Source organism: Aquarana catesbeiana, linkage group LG02 (genome assembly GCF_042186555.1).
Source record: "Aquarana catesbeiana isolate 2022-GZ linkage group LG02, ASM4218655v1, whole genome shotgun sequence".
NCBI lineage: Eukaryota > Metazoa > Chordata > Amphibia > Anura > Ranidae > Aquarana > Aquarana catesbeiana.
The window spans coordinates 236,835,323-236,848,588 of NC_133325.1; the positions used below are offsets into that span (position 1 = coordinate 236,835,323).

At 43.8% G+C, this 13,266-nt stretch overlaps 1 protein-coding gene across 2 annotated transcripts in view; it reads left to right on the forward strand.

The window, feature by feature from the left end:
• The window catches only part of BORA (BORA aurora kinase A activator), a 46,132-nt gene that overhangs the window by 28,003 nt on the left and 4,863 nt on the right, over nt 1–13,266 (forward strand). For both annotated transcript variants that reach the window (XM_073614252.1, XM_073614253.1), the window contains exons 8-11: nt 772–1,001; nt 3,433–3,586; nt 5,881–6,431; nt 12,216–12,347. In XM_073614252.1, the coding sequence (XP_073470353.1) occupies nt 772–1,001; nt 3,433–3,586; nt 5,881–6,431; nt 12,216–12,347 (1,067 nt within the window). The remainder of the gene's footprint in view (nt 1–771; nt 1,002–3,432; nt 3,587–5,880; nt 6,432–12,215; nt 12,348–13,266) is intronic.

Here is a 13,266-nt window from a genome sequence, read left to right on the forward strand (position 1 = left end):
CTACATCCCAAATGACATCAAATGGACTGCCTGCACAGAGATGCACGTAACACCCGTGCCTTGCTGTAAAGGTACGCTGTGTATGCGCTGTGTGAACAAGGCCTTGGGCCTCTTTCACACACGCAAGGGGGGGGGGGGGGGGTTCGAGATATCGGAGGTCTAAACACACCCATATCTTCCTCCTCCAGGGGGAATCGATCGGGTGGAGGAGGTAATCAGGGCCGGGTGTGAAGGGGGGAGTAGTTTTAGGTGGAAGGGAGCAACGGGGGGTGGAGAGGCTGGGGACAGGGAATCGGCGGTATAGGGGGGCGTTAACATTTAGGGTAAATAACTGATCAGCGAGTTGTACTTCACTGATCAGAGTTATAGAATTGGTCAGCAGGGTCTGCTGACCAATTCTGCTAAAAGGTTATGGTCATTGAAGTGACCATGAGCTTATAGGAGAGGGAGAAAAGAGACTTGGCCACCTGCAGGCACTTCTGCAGGTCAGTACAGCGTACGGACCTGGCAGTGAAAGGGTTAACTAGGCAGTGAAAATCTGCAACAATAATAGACCAATAAACTGAGCGTCATTGTCACTGTCATAGAAAATGAAGTGAAGGGGAAACAGAGGCCTAAAAAGCAGTACAAACTAAACAGTGTTCTAATCATTCCCCTGTTTATCAAAACATATTTATTTTTAATGCCAATATGTACAGTTTTGAAACAAGTGTTTGTTTTTTTTTTTTTTTGTTTTTTTCCTTTTATTTTATCCCCCCCCCTTTTTCAAAGGTGTGTACTTTAAAGCAGAAGAACATGCAGATCAATCTCAGGAAAGCTTAAGCAACTCTTCACTTCGAAGAAAGCTGTTTTTGGATGGACAAGTCAGTGGATCAGAGTGTTCTTCACCCTCCTCTCCGCCACCAGGCACATATGATGCTCCTCCAGCCCCTCTGGGAGTTCTCTGCTCAATAGATCTGTCTCCTGTCCGATGCAGAAGCCCTATGCAAACTCCCAATTCGGTAATTCTCTGTTCAAACCATTTCTGTATTAAAGGGACCAACAAATATTCCTAAAAGATTATATGTGTAGTTATTTTATTGAAATCTTGCGTATTGCATAAAAGCCCTGAGTTTGCTGCTGAGTGCTGCCACCTTGGATGTGATGTGAGCAGACTACAGTTACTGTATGTTGGAAGTAGTGGAGAATCTTTGTTAGCATAGGGGGTAATTGGACACACCTAGAAGAGGATTGCGAGAAGGGCCTTCAGCATCAAGGGCTTTCACACTGGAGTAGTGCACTTGCGGGACGTAAATAAAAAGGTCCTACAAGCAGCATCTTTGAGGCGCTTTAGGAGTGGCGAATACACAAATCAATGGGCAGCACCTGCATAGTATCACTGCAGCACTGCGTTCCGGGCGCTATTAACCCTTTATTCGGCTGCTAGCGGGGGTTAAACGCCCCGCTAGCGGCTGAAAAGCGCCGTAAAGATGACGGTAAAACTAGCGATGCTATACCACCGACGCCTCAGTGGAAAAGTGCCCTTGGACTAACTGGCTAGTCAAATTTTCTTGTACATTCACATTGCGAGTGAGTAAAAAAAAAAAAATTTATAGAAAGGAAAAAAACTTCAGTTAAGTCTTCTTCTTCCTTTTTTTTTTTTTTTTTTTTTTTTTTTTTTTTTTTTTTGTGACAATCTTTCAGCATTTTACTTTTTCTCCTGCAAAGCTTAAGCTGGCCATACATGGATCAAAATTAGGCCAATTCAGAAGGACTTGGTGATCAACTCTGTCCAAACTGGACCGTCATAATTTTGCTTCATCAGCACCTGCAGGTAATTGGCTGCAGTGCTGATCACTGTATTATTGCAGTGGAAGGAGTCCTGCTGGCAGAATACAATGGCATACCTCGAATGTGTAGATCAGGGGTGCCCAACCTTTTGAAGAGCGAGGGCCACTGAAGCGACTTGGTAACCGGTCGCCGGCCAAAATGGGTGGAAAGGGTGAATGACAGGTCTGTGTCCACGCTGCATATGCAAAACGGACATGAACACAGCCCACGCTACTCCCTTTTTTTTGGCACAGCACTCCAACCCCCCGTGCAGGCGGTTCCAGCCCATACCCGCTCGTGTGGCGGGGCTGTGGTTTCCTCTCCTGGAGTGTGGGCAGTGGCGGCTCCGGTGTCTGCTCCTCCAGCTTCCTCCGTAGCGTGTTTTCCACCGAAGCGCTAGGCATCCAATAGAATCGCCTGACGCTTTGGCAGACCTGCCTCATGATTGGCAGGTTGTTTGAAGCCTATTAACGACTCTGGCTCTAAATCAGATGCTTCAGAAAAACACCCCGCCGTATTGGAATCCGTGGTCCAGCACCACTGATGTGTAGTTCAGGGGGCTGGACGCATGGATAGGGGAGGCAGCGCCCTCTGTGGACGGGCCCCCACTGCATAGAGGGGAATGGAGGGTCCGATTGGGTCCTAAGGCTGCTTTCACACTGATGCGCCACGTGCATCCGTGGCTTTCCTGCAGGTTAGCTGCACTTTGCCATAGACTTCTATTATATCCTGCAGGTTTGTTGCACTTACTGAAAGCGCACCAAACCCACAGGTAATAACAGAAGTCTATGGCTCAGTGCAGGTAACCCGCAGGCGCACTGCGCTGCACCTGCGGATCAGTTTGAAAGCAGCCCAGTAACCACTGCAGAACAGATATGCCCATATATACACTGTGATATCAGTAATAAACTTTCCTTTAATGACAGTCTTCCATTCAGTTTTCCCCGGCTGTTGCAGCTGCTTGCTTTCTCTACTGCCGGCTTCATTCACAACATTGATGCTCTGGGATGGCGGGTTGGCAATCTGCGATCTGGGCTTGCTAAACCACCATCCCAGAGCAGGAGGTCACGGGCCACATGGGAGGGCTCCGCGGGCCACTGGTTGGGCACCCCTGGTGTAGATGGAGGAATCACCCAATGATCCATCTACAGCCAGTTTTATTCACAGTGTTAATGGGTGAACCCCTCCTGCGGAACTATTATTTTTCCAGTGTGGGGGTGCAGGAAGCCGTTCCAGCCAGGAGAGCACGCCATGATTATTGCCAGCGGCTGTAACCACTGGCAATAATTGCATAGATGCAAGATTAAAACCTATGGCCAGCTTTAGACTCTGAGAAGGAGAGGCAGCACTCCGAGTCATTCAGGGCTCTTGTGCTTTGCAGTCAGTCAAATATGTAACTTGTTTGTTTTGTGTGTGGTGTGTGTATGTTTTTTTTTTTTTTTTTTTTTTTTTTTTTATTAAAAAAAGAGAGCAAGATGACATGCCTGAATGAAAATAAAAAGCTTTTTGGAAAACTGTTCACTTGTATGTAAGTTATTGAATTAAGTTTTTTGCTGGGACTTCAGCTCTAGGTTAAACAGTTGGACGCAACTAATTTAAGCTAACCTTCTATCCAATTTAAAGGGACAGTTTTCTTCAAGTCCAATTCAAGGTGGACGAAGAGCTTATAGTCTTGGGAGCAGTGCAAGCCCCATGTTCTTTGAAAAGTCACCCCCAAGAGGCTTGTCGCCTGCATTCTCCCCAATATCAACAGATGTAGGAAAGACACCAATGGCTGGTAAGTATGTGAAAGTGTTGAAATTGTAAATACTGCTTAACCACTTGCCTACCAGGCACTTGCACCCCCTTCCTGCCCAGGCCATTTTTCAGCTTTCAGCACTGTCGCACTTTGACAATTGCACGGTCATGCTACACTGTACCCAAACAATTTTTTTATAATTTTCTTCACACAAATAGAGCTTTCTTTTGGTGGTATTTAATCACTGCTGGGTTATTTTTTACAAAAAAAAAGACCAAGAATTTTGAAAAAAATGTTTTTTTACATATTTTTTTTTTTCTTTTTTTCTGTCAGTAAATTTTGTAACCAAGTTATTTTTCACCTTCACTGATGTGCGCTGATGAGGCGGCACTGATAGGCTGAACTGGAGGGCATTGATGAGGCGGCACTTATGGGCACTGATGAGGAGGCTCTAATATGCCGCACTTATGGGCACTGATAGGTGGCACTGGTGGGCTCTGTCAATGTGAGGAGAGGCGATTACCGGCAGTTCCTTGTTTACATGTGACTGGCTGTGATTGGACACAGCTGATCACATGGTTAAAGAGCCGCAGACGCGGCTCTTTACAGAGATCGGGGTTGCGCCGTGTCCTAGCAACATGGCCGCGATTGCTGCGCGCAGCCGTTCTGGGAGGCCGTCATATATGACGGCCTCCCAGAATGAGAGCTGCACCACTCCGCCATCATTTGACGGTGGGCGGGCAGCAAGCAGTTAATAGAGTCCACTCAAAACTCATAACTCAGTTTGGGAAGGCATCAGTGTAATGAATTGCCAGTAGGCTTTTATAATTCCTAGGACTCGCCCTAGTTTTTACCTTTGTAACAAGACTATAATGTAGGTTTATCTATTCTATCTGGCTCTGTTCACATATATGTAAATTTTAATGTGTTTTGAACCACATCCGATTCGCATCACGTTGCATAACCTTGATTTCCACTTAAGCTGTTTACATATATGCGGTGCATCTGCAGTTCGAATTTTAAAGAGTCCTGTGCGTTTTCTGAGCACTGCACTGTGGTTCAGGTTAGAATTCCAGGCTCATTGAGTTCTATGGGAACGCAAATGTGTTTAGTTGTGTTCAAGATTCAGCATGGACTGCTCTCCTACTACAGCAGTTGACACCCTTTATCTACTGTGTATTGGCCAGAATTGAAATCACAGGTGTTACAAAAACCCAGTACTGAGCCTTGCAAATTCACATCAGAACTGCATCAAAAACGCACCTGAACCACTGCACAAATGCCTTTTTTTTTTATTTATTTTTTTTTTTTATTATTTGCAGTGAGAATAGACATACAATTCGCACCGGGCATGTGTGAGCTGAGCCTCCTTCTCACCGTTTAAGAATTTGTGTGTGGGGTGAATTCAGCCTTGTATCCACCATACTTCACATTTCTTTCCTAAGAATATGGTCACTACCACGTCTTTGTTTAGCAACATCATCATCAAGTACTGTAAACTGTACTGTAGTGTTACAGTCATGCAACACTACCCAAACAAATTTCCCACAAATAGAACTTTCTTTTGGTGGTATTTGATCACTACTGGGGTTTTTATTTTTTGCGCTCCAAATAAAAACAAGACAAGAAGTTTGTTTGTTTTTTTTTTTTGTTTTGTTTTTTTTTTTAACTTCAAAAAAGGTCTGTCTTCATTTCTATTACAAAATTTTGTAAATCGGTAAGTTTTTCTCCTTCACTGATGAGGTGGCACTTATATGCTACACTAAGGTAGCACTGATGGGGGGGGGGGGGGGGGGGGTTTGGGGGACGTCACTGGTGGGTGCCTCCCCCTCCATCAGTGCTACCTATTAGTGTAATGACAAGGACACCAAGGAATCACTGATGGGCACAGTGCCATCCTAATGGGCACTGGCACCCCTGGTGATCTCCAGTGGGCATCCTCGATGGGTCTGCACTGATAATCAATGCGCAGATACCACCCCCCTGTTGTCAGGAGAGCAGCTGATTTGTCTCTCCTCTACTCGCGTCTGTCAGTGTGAGTGGAGGAAAATCCGATAAATGGCTCTTCCTGTTTACCACATGATCAGCTGTGTCCAATCAGTGTAAAGAGCCTATGTCATAGGCTCAGACTGACACACCACACCATCGATCAGTGCGTGCTAGCGGCTTATCCTGGTGGACATTATATGACGTCTAGTCAGGATAATACAACCACTTTCCGGCCGTCATTTTGCTATACGACAGGCGGAAAGTGGTTGTATATATGGTTACATATGTGTCTGCTTTGTGAATTTGGAGGGAAATGCTAATATATCTGCAACTCTTTATTACAGAAAAGAAGAAGTTATCATTCCTTTCCCCAGACACTCTTTCTTCTTCAAATTCCATGGTCAATTCATGTACCAGAAGCCCTTTAATTGAAGGATGTTCTCCAATCAAGAGTGTGTTTGTCAGGAGTTCTCATGTTTGCAGGGACAGTGCACAGTTTCGGACTGCTGTACCATTCTCAATTGAACATCTGGAGGAGGAGAAAGAAAACTCCCCTCCTGCACATGTCTCATCGCCTGATGGCAGTATTGTTATACAGTTACATAACCTGGATACATCCTTTCCCGAGGCACACACAATGGACCCACTGACCACTGTACAATCAAGATTATGTAAAGAACCTGAAAATGACTTCAAAGAAAATGATACTGTAGAAATGGTGGATCCTGTGGAACTTGAAGATGATCACATTTGGGTTAAAGCTGCTACTGTGACAGACAACACTCCAGTGACTAGTTTTATGACTGGGAATATATTTAGTGTTGAGAATTCTCACATGTGCATGTCACCTTTAGCAGAGAGCAGTGTCATTCCTTGTGACAGCAGCAGCATTCAGGTAAGAATCTTCCTCTTATGAGGAATCAGAGGAAATAAAACTACCTGCTGTAGTCCTGATAACTTTACTTGCAAATCTATGAAGACATGAGCGAAAACTTCTGTACAGGTTTTATAAACATTCATGCTTACATGCTTATGGGTGAAATTATCATTTAAAGGCCACCTGCAGTGGGGTCTCCTCACACTGCAGTGGTAAAATACTCATCCGCAGGGAGATGAAAAGACTGTGGGGTTGATTTGCTAAATCTGGAGAGTGCAAAATCCTGGTGCAGCTGTGCATGGTAGCCAATCAGCTTCTAACTTCAGCTTGTTAAAGTGGTTGTAACCCTATAGCTGCTTACACACTGAGGCGCTTTACAGCCGCTATAGCGCTAAAAATAACGCCTGTAAAGGGCCTCTCTAGTCACTCCAGTGTGAAAGCCTGAGTGCTGAGCGGTGCGCTTGCAGGACGGTAAAATAAAGTCCTGCAAGCCGCATCTTTGCAGCGCTGTATATACAGCGCTGTGTATACACCGCTCCTACAGCGCCCCTGCCTATTGAAATCAATAGACCGTGCCGCTTCAGCGGCGCTTTGCGGGTGGTTTTAACCCTTTTTCTGCCACTAGCAGGTTAAAAGTGCCCCCGCTAGCAGCCGAATAGCGCCGGTAAAGTGCCGCCATTTTTTTCTTTACCGCCGATGCCTCAGTGTGAAGCCACTCTAAAAATATAATAAAAGGAAAGAGTCTGTTTAAGGCATGATCTGTAGCACAGTGCTTGTGCTGTATAATGATACCGTGGTCAGTTTACATGCCTCTGTCATCCTGCTCTCTGCTGTTAACCCCTTCACCCGCTATACAGCAAAAATACTTGTATCGCCTGTCAATTAGACAACACTTCACATATATATTATGCATTCATATCAGTCCCTGCCCTCAGGGAGCTTACAATTTAAAGTTCCCAACTCGCATACACATACTAGGGCCAAATTACACAGGAGCCAATTGCCTACCAGCATGTCTGGAGTGTGTGTGGGAAAGAACCGGAGTACCCAGAGGAAACCCACGCAGGCAACGAGAGAACATGTAAACTCCAGGCAGGTAGTGCGGTGCTTGGGAGAAGTGCAAACCAATACTTTGCTTGTGTACTTGCCTATTCTGAAGCTGGTCTGGTCACATGGCCGGCTTCAGTGTAGAGGAGGGACAGCTGACACCCGATGCCCCATAGTAAGCCTATGGATTACATCACACAAGCTCTGCAGCCGTTGTCGCTATTTCTCCTTTGCACTGACGCTGTGATCAGACTGGAGCAGCTTCAGAATCGACAACTATTGAAATATTTCCTTTTACAAGGTAGATAGAATGTTTTAGAATGGAGGTGGGAGTAGATTAAGCCTTAAAATTTTACTTGGAATTCATTTTTGCTGTCCAGCAAAAGTGGCAGTTACACAGTTGGGACAAACCTATGCTGGCAATGGTGCTTGCAGTGATATTAATCTATGTAAAACCTTTATCCCCAAAAACAAAAAATTCCTATAACTGCTTAAAATGTGTTAGCTGGAGTTTGGCTTTAATTTGTTTGGTCAGGTCCATCTAAATCTACTAGTGCATCCAACGCTACTCTCTTCCTAGACTGACAATGCTACAGTCCAAAGGTGTCTGACATTCCAACCAGAGTAAAGACACCCTAAGGCCCCTTTCAGGTGGGACGGGATCCACCTGCTCAGCGGGGGATCAGCGGAGAGATCCTCCTGCTGAGCAGGCTTGGTCCGGATGATAGGTCTGTGTCCGCTATGCAGAACCGAAATGACTGCACGTTTTGTTTACACATGTCCGCTGCTTCATAGAGAACTATGGGTGGTCTGATCAGGTCTGCTGACCTGAACGGTCCGCTGGTGTGAAAGGGGCCTAAGAAGAAAGGGGTTACTGGTGTCACCAGGTGACAAAAGGCCTGAAAGAGAAAATGAATAACCACCACATTATAAAGATTGGCAAGCTGCAATATGTTTTATTTTTGGGCTTAATACTGCTTTAAGGCTGGTAAGGGGGCTTACTGACTGTGTCATTGGGTAAAGATTAAGGATAAAAGCCTAAAAGAAAAAAAACTTAATGCAGCCAGTACATTCAGGGATTGCTTTTTGGTTTAGTTACCTTTTTAGGGACTGATATACTGCTTACAATATATCACTAAAGATCTTGGTATCGCCCTTGGAGTTCTTTGAAGTTCATACATTACTTGTGATTACTTAACACCCATAGGCCGCTTGTCAACTGTCTGGACTGCAAATGACTAAAACAAGCTCATCGCTTTAGCGGTGAGCTTGGTACAGTTTTTGTTTTCAGACTGCTCCTGCCATTTCAGTAAACGTGATCTGGCTGGCTTTAGATCTGACCGATTACTTTTATTGTACTGTGAGGGACTAATGGTACCATTGTTTTTCATCAATTCATGAGCATGTGCATTTTTAATACCGTTTGGTTTCTATTTATTTGACACAACCTGATCTGTTATACTTCCCCCAAAAAAGTAGGTAGTATTTGTGCTCTGAAATTCATTTTAGTATATTTCTTGGTCTGAAAATATACATTTGATTAAACATTTGCTCAAATATTGTATCGTACATATACTGTTGGTGCCTGCTGCTGTCCATCAAAGATGAAGATAGGCGGGGCCGAGTCTCACTGCCTGTGTCAATACAGACAAGGTGGCTCGGAAGTGAGCTTGCATGAGTGCCCCCAGAGAAAGCAGCTTTCTATGGGGGGCACTTGCCAAAGAGGCGGAGCCTGGAACGCCTGTGGGTGACCCCAGTAGAGGAGGTTTGAGGCTGCACTGTGCAAAACCATTGCACAGAGCAGGTAAATATGTCATGTCTATTTTTTATAGTTAAAAAAATATATATATTAAGCTTAACTATAGAAGAATTGTTTTCCCCCATGGGGCTTTAAAACAGCAATGTACAAGATCAAAAGAGAAGTTCTAAATAGATGTATAAAAATATTTTGTCAAATATCGTGGTTTATTGAAATACAGTATATAGAAAAACATCTGGTACAGTAACACAAATCAAATTCCCCAGAGCAGTAACATACACATTGATACACATTGTTAAATTACATAATGTTACATGGATAGCAAGCCCCGACGCGTTTCGACCTGTAAGCGGTCTCTTCAGGGGACAGTTGGATCTAAAGAATAGTTAAATAAATAAAATTAAAATACATAAATATATATGTTGTTGTGCATCACTTTGATTACACCAAGATAATATGTTTTTACCGCTCAACGGTGGAATGAGTGTTCTATGATCCAGGATAGGTACTGGGGGCCAATGGGGACACCGGAGAGCTCAGGAGGCCACCCTCAATTCCCCAGGAGAGCCAGCCCCAAGGAGCTTACAAAGAGCCACACTTTGCGCACCCCCGGGGGGGGGGGGGAGCACACACCTGCAACAGATACCCAAGAATAGCCGTGTATTAGTTAGAGGAAGTTTGATAGTTAGCTTGGTAATATGATGAGTATTTCTAAATATATATGTAGAGACTGACATTGGATTGTTACTGTGTAAATATATTGCGGTATTATTTTCGGCCCATAAATGTAATCGACAAGGTTCAATTATCATATAGTCCAACAATGCAGTAGTGTAGTATGTCTTTGTAATCCATACTGAATGGGTAAATTAAATAGATAAAAAGGGGACAGATGTGTGTGAAAAGCGACAATTGCCTTAGTCGAGAAAAGTGCGTTGTGTGCAAGAGGATGATGTGATTTGGATGGTGCATGAAGTGATAAAAGCATAACATGGTGCCTGCCTGGTGCCGGCTGTGTAAAAAACAAAAACAAGTGTAGACTGAGAGGTGGTAAAATCTTAAAAAAAAAAAAATATATATATATATAAAAAATTGGGTAAAGACCAACCAAAGTGTAGAGGTGTGTGTGTGTGTGTGTAAGATGATGTGACGTGCTATGTGAGGTGATGTGATAGTAACAAGTAGTTTACCTTATCAATGTTGTAGATCGTGTAGGCTGGAAGTTGTATTAAACTTGTAAGGTTGGTTCGATGTAATAAGCCTGATTGCAATCGTGCAGGAGAAGTGGGGACTCTAGTATCGAAAGAAAGTGACTACAGTAGCATCCATCCTGGCCTGCATGAGATCATAATCTGATTCTCAGGCATCCAGTCTCCTAATATATCCGAATTCGGGCAAATGGGATGATCATATGCAGGTGCAAGCCCCCCCCCCCCCGAAGGCATGGCGCGGGGACCGCTAATGGAGTGGCCCACGTGTGGCTCCCTCGGTGTCCCGGAAGGCCGTACGACCCCGACCGCTGTCGTCATCTCCGCCGCAATAGGTGTGACGTCGCGAGCACGCCGGGCCCAGGCATGCGCACTCTGCCAAATAATCCGAAGATGAACACGGGACGCCGCCGGCAGGATGAGGCTCACCTTGGCAGCAAAGATGAGCAAAAAGGGGGCATGCAAAAATTGTTTACATGCCCCCCATCCTGCTGGAAAGCCGCGAGGGGCCAAACCCCCCCCCCAGGGGGGAGAGGAGGCACAACCAAACCCGCCAGTTAAAAACGGCCCTCAAAACAGAAACATGATACTATGGGTCGTGTCAATGGGACATTGAGTAACTAACTTCATTGGATCGCCAACATGGCAAACACAAGATGTTTTGATAGTCTAGTGTTTTATACATGGGCTGTGTGCTGATTCCAAGTCCTCACATTCCTGCATCGAATGTCAATATATAAATAGAGTTTGTTAAGCTTAACTATCACTTTTAAAGTGGATGTAAACCCTCGCATACCCAGTGAAGTGAACACCCTCAGATGATACAGAGATGAAACAAATCTCCCTACATAGGTTTTACACGTATATCTGCTGTCTTTCCCTTTCTATATTCTTTAGAATTTTTACATCGTGTTAGATTTGGGAGACAGCTGATTGGAGAAAAGGCACCCCCACCCCACTGACAGAAAATTGAAAATGCTTTCAGAGCTCTGCTGTGACAAGACAAGCTCTCGGCTAATCTATTTATAGCAACCTCCTGCCACACATATTTTCAGCTGCTTTTATCTCCCGTCTTGGAGAACTTGTAAGAAGTTATCATGCTGATAATAGAGGATTGAAACAGCAGAAACACATGAGACTTAGGTCTTTGGCGAGAGATAAGAAAACACTACAGATATGTGCTTGGGTCAAATTTCATGAATCAGGTTTACATCCACTTTAAGATCTTTTTATAACCTAACCATGACTTGTACTTCTCAACAACATTGTCCATTACTTGTTTGGAGAGTTCCTTGGTCTTCATGGCAGTGTTTGGTTAATTGTGCCTCTTGCTTAGGTGTTGCAGCCTCTGGGGCCTTTCAAAAAGGTGTGTATATGTAATGATAGATCATGTGACACTTAGATTGCACACAGGTGGACATCATTTCATTAATTATGTGACTTCTGTAGGTAATTGGTTGCGCCAGAGCTTTTTATGGGCTTCATAAAAAAGGGGTGAATACATACACACATGCCAATTTATCAGTTTTTTATTTCTGAAAAATCGTTTTATGTATATATTTTTCTAATTTTACTTCACCAACTTAAGACTATTGTGTTTTGATCCATCACATATAATTCAGATTAAAAAAAACATTGAACCTAACAAAATTAAAAAGCCAAGGGGGTGAATACTTTTGCGTGTGTGTGTGTGTGTGTCTATAGACATCTCATTTCATTTTTTTTCTCAATTTTTTTTCTCTTTTCTCTTTTTTCATTTTTTCTCTCTTTATTTTGTGATTTACAAAGGTGGACAGTGGTTATACTACACAAACATGTGGATCCAGTTTAATGGATGGAATTGGTGGAGAAGGCGCATACAAAGAGAGCGATGTACAGTTTTCTGAAATTCAGAATGCATCTCAACATGCCAAAGCTAAGGTATGCAATAAGTGCCAAGCTCTTCATCCTCCCTAGTTGAGCCCTTGTAAGGGCACCATTGTAGTTAAAAGAAAAAGACAAATGGAGGAGGGTGGGGCTATCATCCGCCCGCCCTCTATTCTTTGTGCCCTCTATTCTTAGCTGTAGTACAGTGTATGAATGAAGCAGCTGGGTGAAAAGGGTGGGCATAGTCTGGCTGTTTTTTGATGAGCGCATGTGACAGCCTTTTAGTACTAACTTCAACTGCACCAGAAGATTACAGCACCGAGGGGTGGGGGGTGTTTTAAACACTGTGTTAATCCCCGGAAGGTTTACCCCCCCCCCCCCCCCTTTCATGACCAGGCCATTTTTTGCGATACAGCACTGCACTACTGTAACTAACAATTGTGCAGTCGTGCGACGCTGTACCAATTTTTATGTTCTCTCTCTCCCCCCCACAAATAGAGCTTTCTTTTGGTGGTATTTCATCACGTCTGCGGTTTTTATTTTTTGCACTATAAACAAAAAAGACTGACAATTTAAAAAAAAACAAAAAAAAACTATTTTTTACTTTCTGCTATAAAATATACCCAATAAATATTAAATCTAATTTATTCATCAATTCGGGCCAATATATATTCTGCTACATTCCCAATAAGCGTATATTGATTGGTTTGTGCAGAAGTTATAGCGTCTACAAACCATGGGATAGATTTATGGAAATTTTTTTTTTTTTTTTTTCTGCTACTAATGGCGATTAGCAATTTTTTAGCGGAACTGCGGGGGGCAAATCTGAGCCATAAGTGACACGTTTTGGGGACCAGTGACACTAATACAGTGATCAGTGCTAGAAAAAATTTACTAATGACACTGGCAGAGAAAAGGGAACATCTGGGGTTAAGTATGCTCCTAGGGAATGCTTTCTAACTCTGCGGGGGAT